The sequence below is a fragment of the Candoia aspera genome, chromosome 4, assembly GCF_035149785.1.
Source record: "Candoia aspera isolate rCanAsp1 chromosome 4, rCanAsp1.hap2, whole genome shotgun sequence".
Taxonomy (NCBI): Eukaryota; Metazoa; Chordata; class Lepidosauria; order Squamata; family Boidae; genus Candoia; species Candoia aspera.
The window spans coordinates 10,445,627-10,471,170 of NC_086156.1; the positions used below are offsets into that span (position 1 = coordinate 10,445,627).

The 25,544-nt window shown below is 40.0% G+C and overlaps 1 protein-coding gene across 5 annotated transcripts in view; it reads right to left on the reverse strand.

Moving 5' to 3' along the window:
• The window catches only part of DIP2C (disco interacting protein 2 homolog C), a 258,599-nt gene that overhangs the window by 50,164 nt on the left and 182,891 nt on the right, over positions 1-25,544 (reverse strand). For 3 of the 5 annotated variants that reach the window (XR_010067928.1, XM_063303405.1, XM_063303407.1), the window contains 6 exons: positions 24,740-24,937; positions 21,302-21,393; positions 12,690-12,800; positions 5,543-5,620; positions 3,668-3,791; positions 2,429-2,538 (listed from right to left, as the gene is read on the reverse strand). Coding sequence is in view for 4 of the 5 variants with exons in the window: in XM_063303405.1 (XP_063159475.1) it covers positions 2,429-2,538; positions 3,668-3,791; positions 5,543-5,620; positions 12,690-12,800; positions 21,302-21,393; positions 24,740-24,937 (713 nt within the window). In the remaining variant the exon portion in view is untranslated. The remainder of the gene's footprint in view (positions 1-2,428; positions 2,539-3,667; positions 3,792-5,542; positions 5,621-12,689; positions 12,801-21,301; positions 21,394-24,739; positions 24,938-25,544) is intronic. The other 2 variants (XM_063303406.1, XM_063303408.1) reach the window with 1 other exon arrangement.

Below are 25,544 nucleotides of genomic sequence, written 5' to 3' on the forward strand. Positions count from 1 at the left end.
ATTCAACAACCAAGCTTCCATGCTTGCACAAGCAGTTCCCTGTTTCTCTCCATCCACACCAGCCTGCTAATTGTCTAAACAGGTAGCGCTTGCCTAAGAACCACAATTGGGACCGGAATTTAGGTCGCTAAGTAATGCAGGCATTAAGCGAATCTGGACCCAATTTTACGACCATTTTTGCAGTGGTTGTTAAGCAATCACCATGACTGTTAAGCGAATCACATGGTCGTTAAGTGATCTACATGGTTGTTAAGTGAACCACACAGTTCCCGATTGATTTTGCTTATTGGAAGCAGGCTGGGAAGGTTGAAAATGGTGATCATGTGATCACGGGGAAACGCTGCAATGGTCATAACTGCGAGGAATGGTCGCAAGTCAATATTTTCAGTGCCGTTGTAACACTGGATGATCACTAAATGAACGGTTATTAAGTGAGGACTACCTGTACATCCCTGTCCTCCATTATTTATTTATTTAATTTTATTTTCTATCCTGCCTTTATTATTTTTATAAATAACTCAAGGTGGCGAACATACCTAACACTGCCTCCTCCTCCTCCTATTTTCCCCACAACCACCACCCTGTGAGGTGGGTTGGGCTGAGAGAGGTCACCCAGCTGGCTTGCATGCCTAAGGCGGGACTAGAACTCTCCTACCACGCCTGATTGGCTCTTGGGCTGAGAGAGAGGGACTGGCCCAAGATCACCCAGCCGGCTTTCATGCCTAAAATGGGACTAGAACTCTCAGTCTCCTGGTTTCTAGCCTGTTGCCTTAACCACTAGACCAAATTATCCTAGCCCTAAAGATCCAGACTAAGTGGTTTAGGAAAAAAAAAGACCCAACTCTCTTATCAATAGTTTGCTTTAGTGGTAGAACAATCCTATTGAGGCCCCCTGATCAGTACAGAAATCCAAATTAAAGTATCTCCATTAGAAAGCTGTCTAGCTTCAGCTTGAACCAATCCAGTGAAAGGCAGCCTATCACTTCCCCAGGACACAGTTCCTCTATCAAATCTTATTACTGTTAATAAGCTTTTCCGAACAATTCTTTGTCCTTTAAATTAAAAGTATAGTTCCAGGTTCTGCATTAGAACAAACAGCGAACAAATTGTGGCCTTCTTTTGAGTGACACTCCTTTGGATATTTTGAGAGTCCTTTTATAGACGTTCCTCTGAATTCTCCTGTGGCCACTATCTCTCAAGTAAAATCCTCTTCATTGCCTGTCTTTGAATCTGTTATAGCATTTGCCTTTTTTGCAGCAACGTAACAGCCAAGCATATCCACTATAGCTATGCAGCTCTTCAGATTCTAAGAGAAAAAAGGGGCTTGGAAGCACATGGGGGCATTCATGTAGCTCTTGCAGCCAGTTCCTAAAAGCAGCTGTGTAAGCTTTTGCCAGCTTAATATAGGGTTTGATATTATACATTTATTTTTGTGTTTCTCTGCTTAAACCTTTGAAATAGAGGTGAATTAGAAGTTTACATAAGCTAACAAGCATATTTTGAAAGGGAATGTCTGTTTTGTTTCTGAGGAATCATAAACAGCCAATTTGTGCTAAAAGTAAAGTTGAATAATATAGTCTCACTGACTTCTAAAAAGAACATCTGTCAGGAGTTGTCAAACTGCCTGATGATAAAACGTAGTTCCCATGTTTCTATATACATCAGTACCCACCTCTTCCCTGTAAAAGTCTGCTGAGTGCTACTATTTCAGCCACTGTATCCGTTTTCCTAATATTTAATTCATGAAAAATACTATGAAGTATTCCGTTCCTTTCCTTGTTTATTTAAAACGTTTCTATCCCATCTATCTTTTAGAAAGTTTTGCATACGGTATTGTACTTGGGAACTTTTCAAATTAGCTTTTGTTGGAAACTTTCCACCGCTGTTTTAGAAAACTTCTGATTCAACAGACCTTGATTCAGTGGACTTCAGATACAGCAGACAAAATCGGTCCATATATTTTATGCTTCTGTGCATGCTTAATCCCATTTGCCATATTACATATATAGACGCGTAAAATCCCATTTGAATTTACAAGACGTTCTCTTTTAAAGGACACTCCTTCCCATTAGTTCTTAAATCAAAGATTTACTGTATCATCTATAAACACAACAAGTTCAAATAAGCAGCCACTGAAATGGCTTTCCATGTTGGTAAGATGATGTTCAAAACTTGAGGGAAAAAAATAATTTAACTGAAATGAGATATCAAGCTTTTTGAAATTCCCCAAACAATATAATACGAGTGTGCAGTTTGCTATATTTACATAGGAATGGAGCCATTTCATATATGCCATAAGATTTAATGAGTACATTATAATATATTTACTTAAAACATTTAGTCCACTTCCAATCTGGACCCAGGGAAACAGATGAAAATGATGCACATGTGTGCATGAATGCACAAATATATTACACCCTGAACTCACCTCAATGTAAGCTGTGTCATTGTTTGCGTCTTTGATGTGGGGGAACCAATCTCGAGGAGGTTTTGAAAGGTGTTTTGATTCTGTCACAAACCATAGCAGCTTTGGCCAGCCTTAGAAACAAACACACAGCAACTTTTAAAAAAATAATAGAAGCAATTATCCAATACTGTTCTCAACATTTGTTTAATAAAGATGATTTATGCAAAGTGTTCTTTAGCAAATCAGAGAACACATGAGATCATAAAATGCTGGAACCATTACATGCAAAATCAAATTCTTGCTGTGCCCCTCGGTATGAGAGCTTTGCCCCAGTTCCAGATTAGCAATGGAGGTGTTCGACTACACAAGACTGTTTCTGAGAAGTGGCCAATTTTTTTCCTGGCTCTGCTGCAATTTATCTGAAACAGGAGCAAAAGTTGGCTTTTTTGCCCTTTGAATATTGCAGCTTTACTGGGTTTGTGGATGGTCTGTTTCCCCATTCTTCCTTCTCTCAGCCTCTCAGTTCCTTATGTCCACAGAGGGTCAACTTCCTGTTCCTGGAGCCTTGCTGTCTCCTCCTCTCCCCATGCCTGGTTGCCAACCAGCTGGCATGCCGCCATATCATTTTCAGAGGCTTTGAAAAGCATCAGAGTGATAGTGCCAAGGCAATATGAATGCTTCTTTTTCCTTTTCTGTTTACACAACATGACCTTCCTCCCATGGCATTCCCAGCAAAAAACTTAGAAGGGAATGGTTGCTAGCAAATTTTCTTTTCTGTTTTGCACATATGAGGATGAGCAGATTTTTGTTACTCCAGGACCCACAGTGGCTCAGGAGACAAGGTGTGGATGGAACAACATTCTTTGCACTCTTCTAATGATCAGCTGGAGGAAAAACACAGATTGGTTCAATGTGAGCTCTGTGTTTCAAGGTCTGTAGAAGCAAGGATGATTGTGAGTTGGCTTCAGTGAACTGTTCTACTTAGCCTCATCCTTGTCAGGAGACAACAAGGGTCCAATGGGGTACTTCTCAGCAGTACTGAGATGACAATGATGCCCAATTACAAGGAAAGAGTCCAAAAACCAACAAGTTAGGGGCAGGCAAGATAGCCACAACTGATCCAAAAAGTATACAGATTTAGAAGACATAATTTCAGGCATTTTTTGCTGTTACTAATTAGTACAACTCTACTTTTCTCCTCATTGGGTAATGGACATGAAATCAGGGCACATGGTATTGATTTAACCTGCACCAACCTACCTTTAAACTGTGGTATTTCCCCTGTAGGGCTTTTAGGTAGTCCTTTATGGCATGCATCGCTAGTCAAGGCCACAGTGACACCACAGCTTCCAAGCAAGAAGCCGATCTGTTGGCTACCTGCATCCTAATTGAAGAAAAAGCAAGGGAAAACGAACTTATAAGTGAATGAATGCAAGAGCAGGAATGAAAACTCTCCTTTAAAATACATCTGAGCTAACAGCATTTGCTTTACTTAGTCAACTAAATGTTTTTAAAGACATCTATTATGTTTTGATCAAGGCCCTTGGCTTCCAGTGCTTCAGCACTTTTGTAAGAACATTTTTTTTGGTAAAATATTTTGTACAGAGAATTGCACTTTTCTTTAAAAAACAAAAATCAAACCATGAAGACCCCAACATTTCCAGTCCTTGAAACAACAGCTTGACATTTTGTGGGTAATTTGTGGTATTTGTGGCAGGGAGAAGAAAAGCAGAACATTGCCTAGTTCAAGAACCTGAATCACGTATAAGCACAAAGCAATCCACAAACTGGATAGGCAGATCTTTTTCCTTGTCTGTAAAAAGTAAGCATTAGATTCCAAACAAGAAAACGCAGCAGACTGCATTAACTGGATGTGGAATCCATTGCCAGTGGATGTGGTGATGACTTCTGAGTTAGATAATCCAAAGGAAAAGAAAAAATAAATTTATGGAAAAGAGATCTAACAGCCATGATGACCATGATATTCAGCAAACTATGTCTGAAAAGAAAAGGAGGGACATGCAATGATAGGCACCTGTTATATTAATGACCTGGCTACGTGCCTTCCAGATATATTGGGCTGACCACTATTGGATACAGATGTTTTAGACTAGTTGGATTCTCTGGCAGTGTTTGCATCCCACTGAACCATAAACTAATTGTGTTAGCAGAGTTCATATAACACATTAAGCCACAAACTTCCCAACAACATTTTAGCCCAACATTTTCTGTACACCCCAGCTGTTGCCTTGTCTCACTACTTTCACTTGCAGAGTTCCTTCTGAATTTGGATTATCCCAACAGGACTAGGGGAGAGTTGAAATTCTCTGAAACCCCAAGCAAAAATCAACAAAATAACAGCAGCCATAGCATTTTTTTTCTTTTCTTTTAATTTTTCCTCTTCTCCCTTTCCTCGTTGAAGCTAACAAAGAATTTATAGCTTGGAGAACACTAGTTAGAAAAGGCAATGACCCTACATCAACAGTGTTCAGTTTCCCTGTTTCAGTGTGGCCAAGTCACAGGTAGTCAACAAGATAGAGAGCTCAAAATATGCAAATGAAGTCCATTGCTATACCCAGTATCTATTCAAGGGGCACCAGACAACAGCCAGACACCACATTTTTCAAAACAGAATAGATAATTTCGAAGCAAGAAGTATTAGACTTTCATCACATTACAAAGGCATTAGGCACTGGAAATCTGAAGCAAACAAAAAGCAGGAATGGGGATTTTGTGGCTACCAAGATAATAAAAGAAAGGCCTTGAGATATAGATCTGTTTCTCCAACACGCCAAATCAAGTTTGTTTTTGTTTTTTAATGTACAGTTAAAAGTTGTTAAAAAGCTAGCAGTTCTAGGTGAAAGACATGCATTACTGTACCCCACCCTCAAAGCCTAGCATCAACCCCTCTACAGTCAGATTTTTAAAAACAGTATTTAATTACACAGTTGGGTTTGTATATGCTGATTTTTTAAAGATACATTGGGATGAGAAACTGGTTTATGACAGATTTGTACAACCATTTCAACGTTCAGGCACCCAACAAATTGTCAATTATTATATTTATTTGCATTTTCTTATGATTAAAGTAATTATGAGATATGTATTTCCAGCTTGGCAAAGTTAAAGACATACTTTTGCAAGAAAAGTCTTCAGAAATGAGCTCTCATTTGGTTTGGCTTCTATGAAAATCCAGACAGAAGGAGGAGTCCCCTTTTTAAGATAAATAGAAAGAGACAAAGAGGATGAAATCATGCCAGTTTGGGGAAAAATTCTGTGCATGCTCTGCTATCAGTAGCCCAAGGAGATTCACAACTAGCCAGGCCCTAAAAAAATTTACAAAGTTTAAAAGGCATCAATCAAAGTTGGCATAAATATTAAAATGCATCCTTCATTAGCTTAGGAATGACAGCAATAGTCTACCACTTTTATCCGTTGGTAGACTCCCAAAAATGTAGGGTGGTTTTTGGGGGGGAGGTGGGCATTGTTGCTTTCTTTATTGTGAATAAATCTAGCTGACAGATATTATTTTCAAATCATGTCAGTGGTTACTTAGACCCAGATTACTCACTCTGACCCTGAATAGCAGCATTCCTTGGTTGACAGTCACTACAATCTGCAGCTTCCCTGTCAAGGTTTTTCCAAGACCCCAAAGCAAAGAAAAACACAACTATTGCCCAAAGACAATGACAGAATAGGGACTTCATCTATCCTTAAACCAAGAAGTAATCAGCAGGGCTAACTCAATGTTCTATCTCAGCCACAAAGACTGGAGGGGAGAGTAGCAGGGTGTGACCAAAAAGGAGACACATACATAGAGAGAGCTTACGTCAAAGGACATGGCGCATATGCTTTCTTTTTATAGCTTGACGTGGAAAGGAAGTAAAAATGCAGAAACAAGACAAAGAAATGTCTATGTGCACAAAATAATATTTCTTAGACCAACACATACCCAACAGTCTTCTTCAGTTTCAATTTAACACCCTGTATCCTGACATCTGGAGTGTATAGTATAGTGCAGTGTTTCTCAACTTTGGTAACTTTAAGATGTGTGGACTTCAATTCCCAGAATTCCCCAGCCAGCCTTGCTGGCTGGGGAATTCTAGGAGTTGAAGTCCATAGACCTTAAAGTTGCCAAGGTCAAGAAACTCTGGTGTAGTATAAATATGTATGCATGCCTAATAAATAATATTTTGCACAGCCACAGGTTTTCTTTCCTTGCTTCTCTTTTGTACATGTTTCTCAAAAAGGCAATCAAACAAATTTGCCTCACAGAGCTTCTGCAACAGGAGTCTGGGCAACTACAAGAGAGAAAGAGTGTTTGATGTCTGTGAAAACCAACAAATGCAGTGGATTTTGCTGTGTCTATCACATTTTGAGAGAAAAGATGAGAAGAGGGGAGAAGAGATAAAGGCTAAAAGAAGAACTCCCTTGGAAAAAAAAATGGTAAGTGTGATTTTTCTAAAATGTAGTTGTATGTCTCTTTTGAAATATTATCTTTCCAAAAGATTATAGAAGTTTCTAAAGCAAGAAAACAACACACACGCAGAGTCCTGAAGTACTCCACCTAAAAGTTCTCATCCTATTCTACACAGCTTTACCTATCTTGAAAAGAACCCTAAATGGGATTTGTCATTACAGATGGAGGATAGTTATTACATATTACAATATCTCAAGTTTTTCAGCTGCTTGTGTGTCACAAATAGGTAAGGGTTCTTGTCCTATGAAGCTCTTACTCTTGCACCAGTGAGATGAAGCTGCAGGAACTTCATTGTCATCACTACCTAGGAAATGACCCATCCAAAGACAAGTAACATAGAGGGGAAGATCACAGGATAAACATCTATGCCAGTTAGGGTGGCTAGGGAATTCTGGGAGTTGAAGTCCACACGTCTTAGAGTTGCTAAGTGAGGAAAATCATAGGATGAACATCTGTGCCGGTGGTTCTCAACCTTAGCAACTTTTAAGCTGTGTGGACTTGAACTCCCAGAATTCCCCAGCCAGCATGGGAGTTGAAGTCCACACAGCTTAAAGTTGCTAAGGTTGAGAAACACTGGTCTATGCTCTCAAGCTTAAGGAACTTTGTGACCATGTTACATCTTTCATTTCAAGCTGAAATAAGAGCTTCTAAAGAGACTGAACTATTTGTGTCCTCAGATTAACTCACACAGACTTAATGGATTTTTTTTTAATCCATTCAATCATGTCTGATTCTTAGGGACTGCCTGGACAAGTCCCTGCAGTTTTCTTGGCAAGGTATTTCAGAAGTGGTTTGCCACTGCCTCCTTCCCAGGGCTGAGAGAGCGTGACTGGCCCAAGGTCACCCAGCTGTTTTTGTGCCTAAGGCAGGACTAGAACTCACAGCCTCCCGGTTTCTAGCCTGATGCCTTTGACCACTGCACCAAACTGGCTCTGTATTGGTATTTAAGAATAGGTTATTATAGCTGACTATTCCACAGCTTTTTTTAAAAATATGATTTCATTCTCTAAGGATAGGTTATAGTCTTGAGAAAATCAACCACTCCAAAATACCAGCATTAGGGGAAGATTTATACATATACATATTAAAAAAAAAAAAGCTGTGGAATAGACAGCTATAATGTTAAAAAAAAAAAGCAAACAAGAAATTTACAGCAGACACAGGACAGTAAGCATGGACAAGGTCATAAGAGTAGCTCAGAAGCTGGGATGAAGAAGCAGGCAGATGCAGGAGACAGACTTGCCCAAGTTGGGTGCCTTCCAAATACATGGACATCAGATCGCTAAGTTCTCAACAACATCCATGCTGGCTGAGGAATTCTTAAGAGTTGATATTCACGTATGTGGAAGGTTGGGGAACGATGTCTTAAAAAAGAAGCCCTGGGGCAGGCTAAGATAAACTATAGGATAACCTCCAGGTAGAGGTTCCACATCATTAGGCACGTTGACTGAAACTGATGGGAAGTAAAGTCAAAAACATCTGCAAGGCTGCTTTCTCTGGGCTGAGAAAAAGGCAGGCGTAGCAAGAGTGGTTGGAAACAAGACTGGAAATTGGAATAGTGTTTGCCAAGCATCTGAGTTCCTGTTCACCAGAGAGGTGCATGGCTCAGAGTGGAAAACGGAAATTTCTATACTTCACTAGAATGTTCTGTTCCCAAATCAGTAAGTGTTACATAACCCACCACTCACATATGGCCACGTTTCTCACCTTATTGGGGATTAGCAGGAAAGGAGGTATAAGGTGCAAGGAGGTGCAGCAGAAGGAAGAGCGAAGCTCCATAATACAAAAAGATAATGCTTGAGTTCCTTTAACATGCCTGCTCTAAAGACTTTGTGTGCCCCTTATTTCAGACATGCTAGGTAGCAATACAGGAAAAGGGTTTTTTAAATACCTGCTTCAGCCTTGCCTGCTTTCCCACTATCTGACATAAGAACACTACTATGCACTGAAAGTCTTGTGGGCAGAATAAACAGTGGGCTGAAAAGGGCTGGACGGGCTCTCACATAAAATCCGTGTGCAGTGCTGAAGTTCCCTACAGATGAAGAAAGGAAGCCTAAGCATTGAGCTTTCCCCCAGGTGTTCTTTGCTTCCTCATCCTTATTTTAGGATTTACATTAAGCAAGACCACATGATTAATTTTTCATATCATTCATTCATCCCTTTCCCACGATACAATTTGTAGATGCACATGCACACATATAGTTTTATTTGATGGACAACCCTTTTCTCATAAATTGTGCCATTTTGAGGCACGCAAGAAGATCATGGAGAGATTGAATAACTGAACCAAGAAGAACAAGAGAAGAATTAAAGGCTTGAGTTACATGGCACAGCTTTCAGGAAAACTGCTAGAATTCAGGCCGTAGGGGTTGGGATGGACTGAAATGTGTAATGTTCACCTCATTGGTTGTCCTACAGCACCTGCTGTATATAAACCCCTGTTACAAATGTTTTAATTAACTGCTGAGACCAGAGTGTTAGGCACTTGCTGCTGTGTTTGTCTCTTTCAAAAGACACAATACTTCAAGTATTACTTTTTAGTAATTTCTGTGATGTGATGCTTGTTTACAAAAAATAATCTTGGCAAGAATTCTGTTTTATTTTTACCAAATTTCAACAGGCAGTACAAGCTACAAGTGCTTTTAGCATACTTTTTTTTTGGGGGGGCACTGGTTTGTGGTGCTATCTTTTCAATTGTACACAAAGTACAGATGTGATGAAAAACTTAGCAGCTAGTTGTCCAATGCAGAAAAGAGCATTGTGCCTTATAAAGGTTTTATGCAAGAAGGAGAAGAGAAGGGAAGGGGGAAATTTAATAGGTATCATTTCTCAGCAGCTGTTAAGAGAATGAACCTTGCTAAACTTCTACGTATAATGCAGAAGTGGGCAATGTTTGAGAGACCATAAGGCTCCTGATATTCTGTTGTGGCCTCACCAGAAAGGACATGGCCATATTTTTGAAGGGCCCTGGGAACTTGAAAGATGGGATTGGAAATGCGAGGCCTCTTAGAGGCAAATCACTCCTGTTCACACCTTGAAAACCATTCCCAGCTGTGAAAACTGCACTGTTACCTGCTGCTGAATTGCAATGCCTTGATCTCAGACAGATGGGGGAATGCAAATGGGGTGCCATGAACTACACCTGGCCAGTGGTGTCTGCAAGGTGGGGAAAGGGAGGTCAGAGTGACATAAGCAGCTTTGCAGTGCAAGTCCAACCATTTTTCTATATGTTTTGTGACATCATGCACACGCCCCCAAACACCGAAACATTCTAATGAAAGCAGCAAGAGGCTGTGACATTGCTGCATGTGTCCCATGGTCAACAATGCTGGCTATATCAGAAAGCCTTGCGGAACTCAATTGCTATGCATTTAATGAACTAGCTGTTGGGGGGCTATATAATCCATATAGTAAAAGTAAAGGTTTCCCTTGACATTCAGTCGTGTCCGACTCTAGGGGGCAGTGCTCATCTCCGTTTCAAAGCCGAAGAGCCGGTGATTGTCCGTAGACACTTCCGTGTTCATGTGGCCGGCATGACTAAACGGAACGCCATTACCTGCCCCCCGAAGCAGTACCTATTAATCTACTCACATTTGCATGTTTTCAAACTGCTAGGTTGGCAGGAGCTGGGACTAGCAATGGGAGCTCACCCCGTCACGCGGATTCGAACCGCCGACCTTCTGATCAGCAAGCTCAGCAGCTCAGCAGTTTAACCCACAGCGCCACCGTGTCCCTATATATAATCCATACCTGCATCTAAAAACATATACTTAAGCCTTCATGAGAGGGCTGTCTCCCCCAGTAAAGTAAGCTAGCTGTTAAAAGCATGGCTCACTGACCTTCTCTTCAGCCTTAGCATTTTACTCCATGATAAATCTCCTACATGGCCACATATAAGCAGGGTATTCCCAGGCAACAGGCCGATACACTGAAAATTCAAACTTCCCAAAAAGAGAAATAAGGGACTTTGCTATTCTTGCTGGGTTATAAAACTCCCAGTCCAACATTTGCCATACAATTGTGGTTTAAGGAATATAAGGAAAGAAATTCAACTTAATATGCAGCCAAAACATGCTCAGAAACTATAATCAGCAATACAACTGCTAACTGTTTTTCATCATTTACTTACTTCAACTGTTTTGAATGTTTTGTTTTCGAAAATGTGTTTATAGCTTTTTTGTGATCATTTGGCTGCCTGGAATTCTTTTAAAACCACACAAGGAACATTGATTTTTCAACTGAACCCAAACAGTGCTGATAGTCTCTAAAGCCACAGATGTCTTTTGCACCATCTCAGAAATTCATACACTTGAAAATGTTATCATCCAAATCATCTATGCAGCTGGTTCAAAGTCTGCCCTGAGAAACATATCCATCAGCTACAAGCTGAGGAAACCTACTTGTTACCACTCTTAATTCCACTGGACTAGCTCTGTCAAGTTCCTAGTCATATGAAGTACCACTTAAGAAATAGCAGAAGAGTTGCAGTGATTACTTAGATCAGGGTTCCTCAACCTTGGCAACTTTAAGATGGGTGGCTGGGGAATTCTGGGAGTTGAAGTCCACCCATCTTAAAGTTGCCAAGGTTGAGGAACCCTGACTTAGATGCTGCTCAAGTTCCCAATCATCTTTATTTTTTTTTTAAAGTATATATTGCCTATGCAAGAAATAGCCCTGAGGTATAAGAGCAAGACAATCCTTTATGCAAAGTTCAGGGAGCCTAATTCTTGTAGTACCAGTATTGCTTGAAATTTTTTCACCTAAACCCAAATAAACTAAATCTAGACCATTCTAGCTAACCCTCTTAGAGCTATTCTTCTAAGTATTCCAAGCAGTTATTATTCATGTTGCCCACCCAGGGCCATGCTGGAGTAGAGAAGGAGAAGCCTTGTGCAACATGGCACCATGGACAAGTCTGTCCCTCACAAATAATGGTATCGTTGGTGATGGGCTCCATCACCTTCTCTGCACTGTGACAATGGCCTTCAGCATCTTCCCAAAGCTGCTTCTACCTTCTTCCCTGCCACAGGACTCCAAACATGGCTGATCCCAAGCTTTGTTTAATGTTGGGTTTCAACTGACTGAGGAAACATACAGTACAAAGCTTTCTCACTGCTTTCAGGGTTCCACATGCAACCGGCCCTTTTATTTCTGCATGTAAAAATAGTCCCTTAGGGAACTGGGGGATGGAAGCCAACCCTAAAGAACTGATTCTTTTCAATGTTTGTCAAGTCCTTTTTAGCAATCAGTTACACATACAGTGTACAACCAGTTCCAAAATAATATTAGAATAAGCCCATCTTAGCTTCCCATGAGCTAAGGCAAAGTCATCAGAACATGTATACACAGATGGCCTCTCATAAATATGTTAAAACAACAATGCACATGATCATTTTTCATTCATTCATTCATTACATTTTGCCACTGCCCATCTCCCCCCAAAGGGGACTCTGGGCAGTTTACAACAAGGATAAAAGCATTAGAATACCATAAATAAATCTAAATACAAATATACTATTTAAGATAAATACCGTATAAAATCCAGATGATGATACTAGTTGGAATCACTCATGCATATCTAGGAGGCCATTTTAGGGCACTAACCATCTCTGGGTGATTACTCCTCCTCCCGCCCCAAGCGAGGTGGCAGAACCAGGTTCTTAGTTGTTTTTGGAAGGCCACAAGAGATGGGATCTGTCTTATCTCTGGGGGAAGGATGTTCCATTCTAAAATGCTCAATGGTTATGCCCTGAGATCTGACATTAATTCCTGCTAAGATAACTAAAAATTGTTTTTTCTTACCTTTCTGGTAAGTGGCACTTCAATAGGAACAGGAACAACTTCTGCAAGGAGGCAGCCGTAAAATGCTACCATAAAAGCCGCAGGATCATTATTGGGAAATACTAGTGCTACCTGTACAAACGGGGGAGGAGAAAATTAAATAATATTAATAATAATCCTGGAAGGAAGTCTGTCTGGTAGTTACCAGCAGCAGGGCATTCTCAGTGGTGGACCCAGTACTGTGAAATTCCTTCCCTTTATGGTTTCCCCAGCAAAGTAAGTAGTATTTAAAAACTCATTTTTACATCTTGGCCTTCCCGACATAGCATGATTATGCTTCAGTCTGTCCCCTGGATTTTTATAACGATGCCATAGGCTTTTTTGGATTGGATTTACAGTGTCCAGTGTTCTGATGTTGATTTTATTTGCTACTTTCACCTCTATATTCATTATTAGCTTCTTGCTGTTGATTGAATTCTTGTTAATTGCTCCAGGTTGGCTTTTTGGTAACAGGTGATATTCCAATGTGATAAATAAATCAGTAAATGGTAGTTCAGCAACATCAGCACTGCTTGCCTATCCCTTTACCGAGTAAACACCCCTAGAGAAACCAATAATGGTAACCAAAGGAATGGGATTTTATGAAGCCAAACTGCTTCTAGTAGGAATGATCCTTTAAAGATTTTGCTCTTACTGATCAGCTTCTACATGGTCCTATGTAAAGTTAATTGGAACTTAAAATGAAATGTATGTAAATCCTTATTTCAATCCTATTTCTACCAAGAAACTGAAAGAGACATAAATTGACTTTTAAGTAAGCCTAACTGTAACCCATTTTAGTTTCATCTTATACCCACCTTTCATTCTGATCACTTTTCAAATGCCACATGAATAAAGTGTTTAGTGGAAAACTACAATTACTGGAGGACGCTCTTATGTTTTGTTATTAGTTTTTGATATTTGCTGAAAATCAGGCTTCTAGTCAGTCTCATAAAAAAAGAACAAAAACAAACAGAAAGGCTGCTCTCCTGGTTGCAAATCTGTTTTATTTTCCGTTCCCTCATTAAAAGGAAAGAAAGAAATGCTGCATCTCATTTTTCTGGTTCCTGTTGATCACTTTCAAACTGCATTTCTACATATTCCTCTTCTCCTGACATTTCATTTCAGCAAAAAAAGCTTTAACAGAAAAGAGGCTAAAACCTTGCATAGTCATGCAGTGATGCTATATATTCCTTCAAGAAAGGGATCGCCTTCTTTGGATAATGATTCTCAAATAACAATAAAGTGATAGCACTATTTTCTGCAATCTGTTTTCTGGAGGATTCTGCTGCAAGAACTTTCTGTCGAGGTCATGGCTAAATGCTGTTCATTACGTTGTCATTCTAATTCTCAGGATGGAGTCTTCTACTGCCTTCCTGCCACTACCCATGTGAAGCTTCATGCAAAGCATGGATCTCCATCTGTTACTTTATTTATTGCAGCTTCATTTATTGCCAGCTTTTGAAAAGTCTTTAATATGTGAAGAGATGTGTGCACTGGTCAGATTAGTGCAATATTTTTGCCCAAAAATGGAAAAGTTGTTTAAGCAACTTAGTACATAGTCAAAGAAAGGTCCAAAATGTTATACCAGGAATCACTTATATCGAAGAATTTAAACCTCTATGCATTAGTAGATATATATAGTACAGCCTCCCCCGTAACACTCTAGAGGATAAAATAACAATTCCAAATCAAGTGTTAGGCAAGAGATTCACCGAAATAGACAGCAGTCTGAGAAAGAGCAGGCAGGATGCAGAGAAAGAAAATGTCTAGCTGAAATGTCAATTTCATAACTTTCCTTGACTTATCTATTCTGCATGCTGCTTCAGCCCACTATGGAAATGATTTAGAGTCTTCAGCACTGTCATAAATCAAGATGAAAGATTCTGTAGACACAGCTTGGCCAAATGCCAAAGCAGACAATGATTTAAATTCAACATCTGCCCAAAGTCTCTTTAGTTTAATTCTTCACGATCACTTATGAAAACAAGAAAGAAAGAAATCATTTCTGTAGGGCCTGAACTGACATAGGGAGTGCTCTGAAGTCAAACAGCTTAAGGCAAAAAAGAAAAGGGGGGAAAGTCTTATTAGTGAAGGCACAAAAGGCCAAGTAGCAAGAGAGGCGATTAGGAAGAGGTTAAACCAGAGAATATATACAAGAGTCCACTAATCTAATTTAAGCTGTTTCTTTTCATTCATTTGGGAGATTCACTTGCCACCATTTAGAGAAGCACTCCCCAAAGTATAGTTTAAAAGTTTAAATTTGTTTCTGTGGAGTTTCATTAACATCCTCTGGTATTAACAACAGACCCATCTTCAGTTAAGCAAGTAGAAATGTAGGTTATCTTTTTTTAAGCCTCTTCAGTTTTATGTTTTATTCCTTCTCACTCTGTTTAGACTGTAGCTCCTTTCCAATCTTCAGAAAAGAGGCTGTAAAAGTTAAGCATCTTCTCCAACAGAAGGTACCATTTTCTTAATAAAATGTTTCAGTGCCAAGTAATAATGAATATTCTTATGCAAACTCAACTGAAGAATCAGCTGTAAAAAGGCTGAGACTACTTAAAAACCGAACACAAGACTTGACAAGTTCCAGGAGAACATTTTTGCACATGGGGAATTACACATCATGTGAACAGGACAACTCTCTAGAACACTGAGAAAAAACCCACAACACTCAGTAGCACAAGCACAGACTGCGGCTGTCAGAATGGAGGGGCAATGGTTAGTGCTGCTCCCCACCAATGTTTCTGTATTTCGTGCCAGTTGTAGGGGTTTCTTCCCTTGTGGTGAACAGCAGCTTTGATTATTCTGACTGCTGATCCAATTTGCAGATCCAATTTGCAGCTTCATGGGAAAAAAACCACCAGGTATGTAAATGAAAAGTAGAAAGGAATCCTTAAAGTACTGCCATCATAGTGACTTGGATGAACAAGAAGGGACATGAAGAAATCCGCATCAGAAGCAATACATGAAAAGGAAAAGCACAAAATGGATGGAGAGAGAGAAAACGGGTTGGTGAATAAATAGCAGGGACGGAGATAGATTTGGCCATGAAACTGGAGGAACAATGAGAATTCTTCAGCCCAGTGTTTCACAGATGGAGACCAGAAAGACAATGTCTGCTCTCAGTTAAATGCTTGTGAAAAGACAGAATAAGGAACAGGGTTTCCATAACACAACAGGGTGGCATATCTCTTGAGGGAAGTATATGGAGTTGGCCTTTATAAACGTTTAGGTGTGATGAGCAAAAAATATACTTCACTGGACAAGCAATTCTTAAAAATTCTTTTATCTTGCTTGCATATCATATAGACCAGTAGTTTTTAAACTTCTTTAAACCATGGAATCTGTCAAACCCACCCAACTCCCGATCAAGATCTGTAGTGACAGTGATTTTTTTTTTCATCCACTGAACTTCGTTTCTCACGGAACTCCATTAAGTTTTGGTGGATTCGTGGAACACAGTTTGAAAAACCTTGATATAGACTTTCCATATCACTCTTTTTAAATACATATCTACGGAGAACCCTCTTCAGCAAAGGATTGTTACCTTGTCGTGGTGCTGGAGCTTGAGCACCTCAATGATGCCATGAGCTAAACCGTGAAGGGCCACCCGAGACGGGAAGGTCATGACAGAGAGGTCAGACTAAATGCGATCCCTGGGGAAGGTAATGGCAACCCACCCCAGTATTCTTGCCGTGAAAACTCAATGGATCAGTACAACCAGAGATATGTCGGTATACCGTCGGAAGATGAGACCCCCAGGTCGGAAGATGGTCAAAATGCTACTGGGGAGGAACAGAGGATGAGCTCAACTAGCCCCAGACGTGATGACGCAGCTAGCTCAAAGCCGAAAGGACGGCTAGCGGCCGACGGTGCTGGTGGTGAACGGCGAATCCGATGTTCTAAGGATCAACACACCATTGGAACCTGGAATGTAAGATCTATGAGCCAGGGCAAATTGGATGTGGTTATTGGTGAGATGTCAAGATTAAAGATAGACATTCTGGGCGTCAGTGAACTGAAATGGACTGGAATGGGCCACTTCACATCAAATGACCACCAGATCTACTACTGTGGACAAGAGGACCACAGAAGAAATGGAGTAGCCTTCATAATTAATAGTCAAGTGGCTAAAGCAGTGCTTGGATACAATCCAAAAAACGATAGAATGATCTCAATTCAAATTCAGGGCAAGCCATCTAACATCACAGTGATCCAAATATACGCCCCAACCACAGATGCTGAAGAAGCTGAAGTAGAGCAGTTCTATGAGGATCTGCAGCACCTACTGGACAACACGCCTAAAAGAGATGTTATTTTCATCACGGGAGACTGGAATGCTAAGGTGGGCAGTCAAATGACACCTGGAATTACAGGTAAGCATGGCCTGGGTGAACAAAACGGAGCAGGACATAGGCTGATAGAATTTTGCCAAGACAACTCAATGTGCATAACAAACACTCTCTTCCAGCAACCTAAGAGACGGCTTTATACATGGACTTCCCCAGATGGACAACACTGAAACCAGATTGACTACATCCTTTGCAGCCAAAGGTCGGCGGACATCTATACAGTCGGTAAAAACAAGACCTGGAGCTGACTGTAGTTCAGATCATGAACTTCTTCTTGCACAATTTAGGATCAGACTAAAGAGATTAGGGAAGACCCACAGATCAGCTAGATATGAGCTCACTAATATTCCTAAGGAATACGCAGTGGAGGTGAAGAATAGATTTAAGGGACTGGACTTAGTAGATAGGGTCCTGGAAGAACTCTGGACAGAAGTCCGCAACATTGTTCAAGAGGCGGCAACAAAATACATCCCAAAGAAAGAGAAAACCAAGAAGGCAAAATGGCTGTCTGCTGAGACACTAGAAGTAGCCCAAGAAAGAAGGAAAGCAAAAGGCAACAGTGATAGGGGGAGATATGCCCAATTAAATGCAAAATTCCAGAGGTTAGCCAGAAGAGATAAGGAATTATTTTTAAACAAGCAAGGCGTGGAAGTGGAAGAAGACAATAGAATAGGAAGGACAAGAGACCTCTTCCAGAAAATTAGAAACATCAGAGGTAAATTCCAGGCAAAAATGGGTATGATCAAAAACAAAGATGGCAAGGACCTAACAGAAGAAGAAGAGATCAAGCAAAGGTAGCAAGAATATACGGAAGACCTGTATAGGAAGGATAACGATATCGGGGATAGCTTTGACGGTGAGGTCAGTGAGCTAGAGCCAGACATCCTGAAGAGTGAGGTTGAATGGGCCTTAAGAAGCATTGCTAATAACAAGGCAGCAGGAGACGACAGCATCCCAGCTGAACTGTTCAAAATCTTGCGAGATGATGCTGTCAAGGTAATGCATGCTATATGCCAGCAAATTTGGAAAACACAAGAATGGCCATCAGACTGGAAAAAATCAACTTATATCCCCATACCAAAAAAGGGAAACACTAAAGAATGTTCAAACTATCCAACAGTGGCACTCATTTCACATGCCAGTAAGGTAATGCTCAAGATCCTGCAAAGTAGACTTCAGCAATTCATGGAGCAAGAAATGCCAGATGTACAAGCTGGGTTTAGAAAAGGCAGAGGAACTAGGGACCAAATTGCCAATATCCAATGGATAATGGAAAAAGCCAGGGAGTTTCAGAAAAACATCTTTTTCTGTTTTATTGACTATTCTAAAGCCTTTGACTGTGTGGACCATAACAAGTTGTGGCAAGTTCTTAGTGGTATGGGGATACCAAGTCATCTTGTATGCCTCCTGAAGAATCTGTATAACGACCAAGTAGCAACAGTAAGAACAGACCACGGAACAACGGACTGGTTTAAGATTGGGAAAGGAGTACGGCAGGGCTGTATACTCTCACCCTACCTATTCAACTTGTACGCAGAACACATCATGCGACATGCTGGGCTTGAGGAATCCAAGGCTGGAGTTAAAATCGCTGGAAGAAACATTAACAATCTCAGATATGCAGATGATACCACTTTGATGGCTGAAAGCAAAGAGGAACTGAGGAGCCTTATGATGAAGGTGAAAGAAGGAAGTGCAAAAGCTGGTTTGCAACTAAACCTCAAAAAAACCAAGATTATGGCAACCAGCTTGATTGATAACTGGCAAATAGAGGGAGAAAATGTAGAAGCAGTGAAAGACTTTGTGTTTCTAGGTGCAAAGATTACTGCAGATGCTGACTGCAGTCAGGAAATCAGAAGACGCTTAATCCTTGGGAGAAGAGCAATGACAAATCTCGATAAAATAGTTAAGAGCAGAGACATCACACTGACAACAAAGGTCCACATAGTTAAAGCAATGCTGTTCCCCATAGTAACATATGGCTGCGAGAGCTGGACCATAAGGAAGGCTGAGCGAAGGAAGATCGATGCTTTGGAACTGTGGTGTTGGAGGAAAATTCTGAGAGTGCCTTGGACTGCAAGAAGATCAAACCAGTCCATCCTCCAGGAAATAAAGTCAGACTGCTCACTTGAGGGAATGATATCAAAGGCAAAACTGAAATACTTTGGCCACATAATGAGAAGACAGGACACCCTGGAGAAGATGCTGATGCTAGGGAGAGTGGAGGGCAAAAGGAAGAGGGGCCGACCAAGGGCAAGGTGGATGGATGATATTCTAGAGGTGACAGACTCGTCCCTGGGGGAGCTGGGGGTGTTGATGACCGACAGGAAGCTTTGGCATAGACTGGTCCATTAAGTCACGAAGAGTCGGAAGTGACTAAACAAATAAAGAACAACAAACGGAGAACCCTACGCTGCAATCCTACAGACCTGTGCCAGGAACCATAAGATATATCAGATTTCTGTCTGTAAGAGTGGAATGAGAGATCTGGCCTCAGAGGGGAGATCTGACCTCAGATGTCTTTTTCTGGCTTTCAAAGAAACTTGTAGGGCCAGTAATTTCCAGGGTAAGAGCTTCGATATGAGGTGTGTGTGTGTGTGTGAGAGAGAGAGAGAGAGAGATATTCATGCTGGGACAGATAGGAGAGATGCACATTATCAACTCTGGACCTGGTATAGTAGTGTTTCTCAACCTTGGCAATTTTAGGATGTGTGGACTTCAGTTCCCAGAATTCCCTAGCCAGCCATGCTGGCTGGAGAATTCTGGGAGTTGAAGTCCACACATCTTAAAATTGCAAGGTTGAGAAACACTGTGGTATAGATTAATTCCCTCACCCTCGAGGTCAGGGAGAGGAAAAAAATAAAAAATGGTCTCTGTCTTGCTGGCAGAAATGTAACAGGGTTGTAGACTGGAAGCTCTAACATTGGAGGTCTGTGTAGCCTTAAAAAGCTTTGCACAGAGCTTTTTATGGATATTTATCTAATAGATACTGCATAAGGTGTTCTGAATTTCTGCATGAAGACAACTTGAAATGTTATGGGCAAAGATCACTCACATCACAATATGCAAAATCATTCACTATATTAAAAAAAATTTAAATCAAGAAAAATTTGGAAATGCTATGGCAAGGGTCATAAGGTTTTCATATATTAAGGGGAAAAAATCTCATTGAAGGAGGAAAAAGCCTTAACAGGGATTTGGAATAAAAATGCTGGGTGGACAAAACTCACTCAGCCTAACAGAGAGATGAGAAACTGTGTCTTCTCAAGGACATGGGATGAGCCTCTCATATTTGACAGAAGACCTGGAAGATATGGAAGTGCTGTGACTGAGATGTGTCCCTCCCTTCGGGACTGAAGAGAAATCACAAGATAAAATTGCCATGCATGGACATACACACACACACACACACACACACACACACACAAACACACACTCCAACACCAGTTTGTGGTAGCCTGCCCTCCTTTAAGTTATTATGCTTGAATGCCAACAGTTACTGCTTTTAAGTGGGAATATTTTTAACTGATTGTGCTGAACATCTTATTAATTAGCTAGTAACATTCCCTTGTTCAAGCCTGACCTTTTCACAAAAACTCTTTTGTTTCTGTGATATCCCAGAATACACAGGCGCGCACAGTCTCATTTCCAAAACTGATTTCATCTGCATGACAAGCATGTTCTAATGTTCTTCATACAAGGGGGCCATTGTGACATGAACGGCTTCTGTTTTGAAAGAGAGACATATAATTTTTAACCATAAATAGGCTGTTATAAATAAACTCTCTTCAGCCTATTAACTACTTTTTTAAAAATCTGGGGTAAATATTGGGATGCAATTGTCTGAAGCACAGGTGTATACTCTGTGGCCTCAGGTCTCTATCTGATCCTTGACAGTTCTGGGTGAACTTCTATAGCCCCTTCAAAGGTTGCCATGAAATTGTAATATTGAATGTGAGAAATGAAAAATTATTGATTACATGGGGAATAATCATATTAACAGTATTTAATTCATTTAATTTAAGGACACTGAAATTAAATTTAGTTCTAATTTTCCTCCCCTTTTTTGGGAATGCAACCTTGACATGTTAATCAAATGATTTTGTGTGATCCTGGTTTATAGAATGCAACAACACAAAAATATAAACCATTGTGCATGAATAACCTGTTCAAAGATCAGACAATCTCATCTATGGGAGGTTTAAGGGTCTATGTCAGATAGTACGAAGGCACACTTACCCTGTCTCCTGGCCGCACCATTGGTTCCTGCTTTGTGCCCAACTTATGCAGTATGTTATAAGCGACTTTCATACTACGGGTCCAAAGTTTACCTAATCAAAAAGAAAAATAGTATTAATATGGCACGGACTATTTAAGTTTTATAACAAAATGGTTCAGAACACAATTCACAGATACATTTGCCCCAAAAAAGAAAAAGGTTGGAATCTCTAATTGTATAAAAACCATATTAGAGCTTATTCTGATCAGGGCATCTTCATGATACAATATCTAACTGTGCTGCTAAGCTTCATATTTTAAACAGACATCTTTTAAAAGTTTGTACTTTAAGAACAACTTCATTTCATCAGCAATAAGGTCCTGTTGCTTAAGGTGAAGTTGGCTCTGACTGCCATATCTTAAAACTACCCAATACTCCTTCCTTTATTCCACCTCAAAGAGTTTTTCTTTCACAAAGTAAGTCAACTGATTGGATATTCATGTTTAAAAATCAGTTTTGCTTTCATTATATTTATACATTCTTATGAAACCTGTCTAGCTTTTATACTCAGAAGCTCACATTTACATCATGCATAGCCATAGCAGAGCAATCCTCCAAACTAAAGATAGTACACCATATGGAGTCCTTTGTACATATATTGGACCTTTGAAAGAACATAGAAACAGATCCAAAATGCAATTTGCCTTGTTGGATCCTGTGCAAATCCGTCCCCAATCTTGGACAAGCATACCTTGTTATGTAAAACCCTAAGTACAGAACACTTCTGAACTCAGAGGGTAAAAATTGATGAACCATACCATGATCATACTTCTATCTTTAGCCAAGTGTTCAGGAGTAGTTTCCCTTGGTATTACAGCATTCAACTAGTAGCTGCTGTCTTGTCAGCACAAACAAGTCAGATCTGTTTCAGTGTGCCTAGGAAAGCTGATGATTTTGTTCTTTGAAACCTTCACCCCGACAGTCTCATGGCTACTTAAAAAGGGCACAATCAATGTCGACTTTTTCTGAGCAGGCTCTTCTAGAACTTGTGTATCAGCATGGCTTGACGCAGAGCAAAATGTTTTTCATCGATTGTGTCCAGACAATTTTGAGTGTGGGCAACATTTGGCCCAAATCCATACAAGGCTATAACCAAGCCATTAGTCGCCTCCAGTACAGATCAGCATCTTTAAGCCAATTACAAAAGTTCATATAGGCAAATGAAAAAAGCTATTACTGTTTTTCTCAGTAATTGCTTTCTAGATGAAACCTTTTATTTGCAGTAGTTAATGACAGAGCATATGACAAAAAAATTATAAAATAAAAATCAAGCATTTGCAAGCAGGATTTTGGAAACAAACAAGAAAGCAATTCATTCTGAATCCCATTGATTTAATTAAAATATAGATAGTGATGTAAGTGTAGACAGAAATACATCCAAGGAAAGTGTATCGAAAGAAAAACAAGCAGCTTTACACAAAACATGTTCAATGGCAATATGAGGCTTCAGGATAATATGGGCAATGGCTTTGTGGTATCTGGACCACAAGAGGTGTCAACAGACTAGCAGAATTAATTTTTAAAAAAGCCTGAATTTTCATAAGATTTCAGGAAAGAACACAAGGGCTGAGATGTTAAACTTCATGAGGTTTCAGCAATTTTGTAAGATTTCTGGTGAGTTTTATTTTGAAAGGGAGATATATGTATTTGTATGGCACTGCATAATACTTGAAAATATGGTTGATCCTGGTGTAATTCATCATAGACGGTTAGGGAGAAGAGTTTTAATGGAAGGATTAAATGGAAGGATTCTCTGACATACTCAATATTCACACAACACAATGAACTAGATCAGGTAAGGACCTTGCAGCCAGTGGGGCTGCACTGGGGAATTCTGGAGTTGAAGTCCACACATCTTAAAGTTGCTAAGGATGAGAAACAATGGTTTAGAATAAAGGGGAATATACTGTACTAGTTTTAAGGCTGGTTCCCTAAGTGTATTTATTAAGGCTAAACATACATCAAACATGATTCAGAAGAAGTGCTTCATTATCTCATGTGCATATATCATATCTCTGCTATTCATCAGAGCAACCTGACTTTTTCCACGTTTCCGTGCAAGGTCCAAAGCATTTCTGAAGTGGGCATCGCTTTACTACCGTATGCAGAAGATTCCATTTAAAATCAATTGGATACATCCCTGAAGTGTTCCATTAATAAGTATGTTCAGGGACGGGGGGGGGGGGACATTAGAAAACATGGATATAGATGCTTTTATAGACTTGGCAGTCTTCTTGCCAAGGGACTACTCCATTAATCATGAATAAGTTAAGTGTAAAGGCTGTCAACTTGTGGCAGAGAGGTATGCCAAGAGAAAAGCAAACCACAAAATCAGGATTGTATCATGAACAGTAGGATTGTCATCACCACACACCACTAACTTAGCCACAGCAAGCCAGAACAGTCTTACCAAACCTAGGCATATTGGTTCAGAATTTGACAAAAAACAGCTGCAAATAATTGTACATGTTTTCAGCGTGACAATATACTTCACACAGCTTATACATTGCAATAATGGAGTGCTTTTGATACTCTTACGATGTACAAAAATAGCAATTATAAGACAGGATTGTATGCAAGTATTTCCCACTGATACCAAGCGGCGTTTGAAAGGTGGGTGGCTTGTTCTAATCTGATTCACTCTGCACCGCCCCCACTTGATAGCACTGAGCCCCCCTGAATGCATAGGCCCTTACAGAACCACAGTGGGTAGGTGTACGTTTCAGACTGAGAATGATGGAACATACACTAAGTAGAGGCAGGAGGATTTTAGGACGGATGTATAACAGTTCCCTGCACTGAAATACGTAAACAAAAAACAGTATGCAATGAGTATGCAGTGTAAAAACTCTCTTCTTCAAGAATGCAAGGACAGCCGTGATCTGAGATTGACTACTCTTCCAGGGCAATAAATCTCATGAATAAACACTGTTACATGCACAAGAGATGTGTGTGTAACTTCAGGAATGGAAAATGTTTATAGGGAAACCCTGCACTTGAAAGGAAAATTAACATGAGAAGAGCCAACCGCCTTTAAGATAGTGAGGAGCTGCCAATATGGAATCAAACTAATATTTCTGCTGAATGCTATCAACGCTAAACAACAGGGCTCCCCTGATTATTTCCTGTTATTGCTACAAATAGAGATCACTTAGTTGACCATGGAACTTCATACATTCTGAACATGAACTCATCCATTCAGTTATATCCTTCTCCATTAATTATACCCTTCATATCAGTTTCATTCATTTTAGTCAAGCTGTGTACCTATAATTTGTCCTGGGAGGAGGGACCCTTAAGAAATTATCATATCTATATTTAACAATTAAAAACATGAGATGATTTTCAGCATTCTATTACATTTCTTTACCCAAAAAGAAAAAAAAAAGACTGCTGACCGTAAGTGAGAATATATAGTGGTTTTCCATTGGTATCCATAGTGGTTAAACAAGGAGCTTTGGGGGAAATTGTTCCCCATCGTTGCAATGCTGCTTCAAGTGAAGGAGGCCAATTCGTAACCACACCCAGTTGCTCCCCACGCATCGCCAGCATCTGAGCTCCTTCTGGCTTTGGTTGGTTTGGATCTGGCTGTTGAACTTACAAATGTGAGAGGGTGTTACTTCATTTAATTCTCTGCTAAACTAGAGAGAAAGAGAACTAAACATTTACTTTTGAAAGATCATCTGAAAACAAGAGAAATGCTGAATTTGATTTCAGAATATTCTGGAGAACAATCTTCTCCAGTTTCAGCCCTGTCCAGATGTGTGGACATCAACTCCCAGAATTTGCCAGTGAACACAGCCAAGAATTCTGGGAGGTGAAGTCCACATATCTGAAGACACCCACATTTGGGGAAAGCTGCTATAGAGAAATCTCTGGCCTTTTTGAGATGTTAGAGCAAGCAATGATTGGATTATAGGGAATGTGCTACATGCAAGCCCTTTCTCATTCCTGTTCCTTCTTCCATTTTAATATTTGCAGTAACCATGACTTTCTCAATTTGGATGATTAATTTGCCCCTCAAAGGTCCTTCATGGATATCCAGAGGTTCAAGCTGGTGGGTATGGATATGGTTTACAAAAGAACAGTGCATAATGCCCTCCTTCCCAACTAATATAAACAAAGGAAAGGAGAATTATTAAATATGTGCACCATTTCATATGAGAACATTCAGCTCTTTATAACTACATCATCAAATAGTAA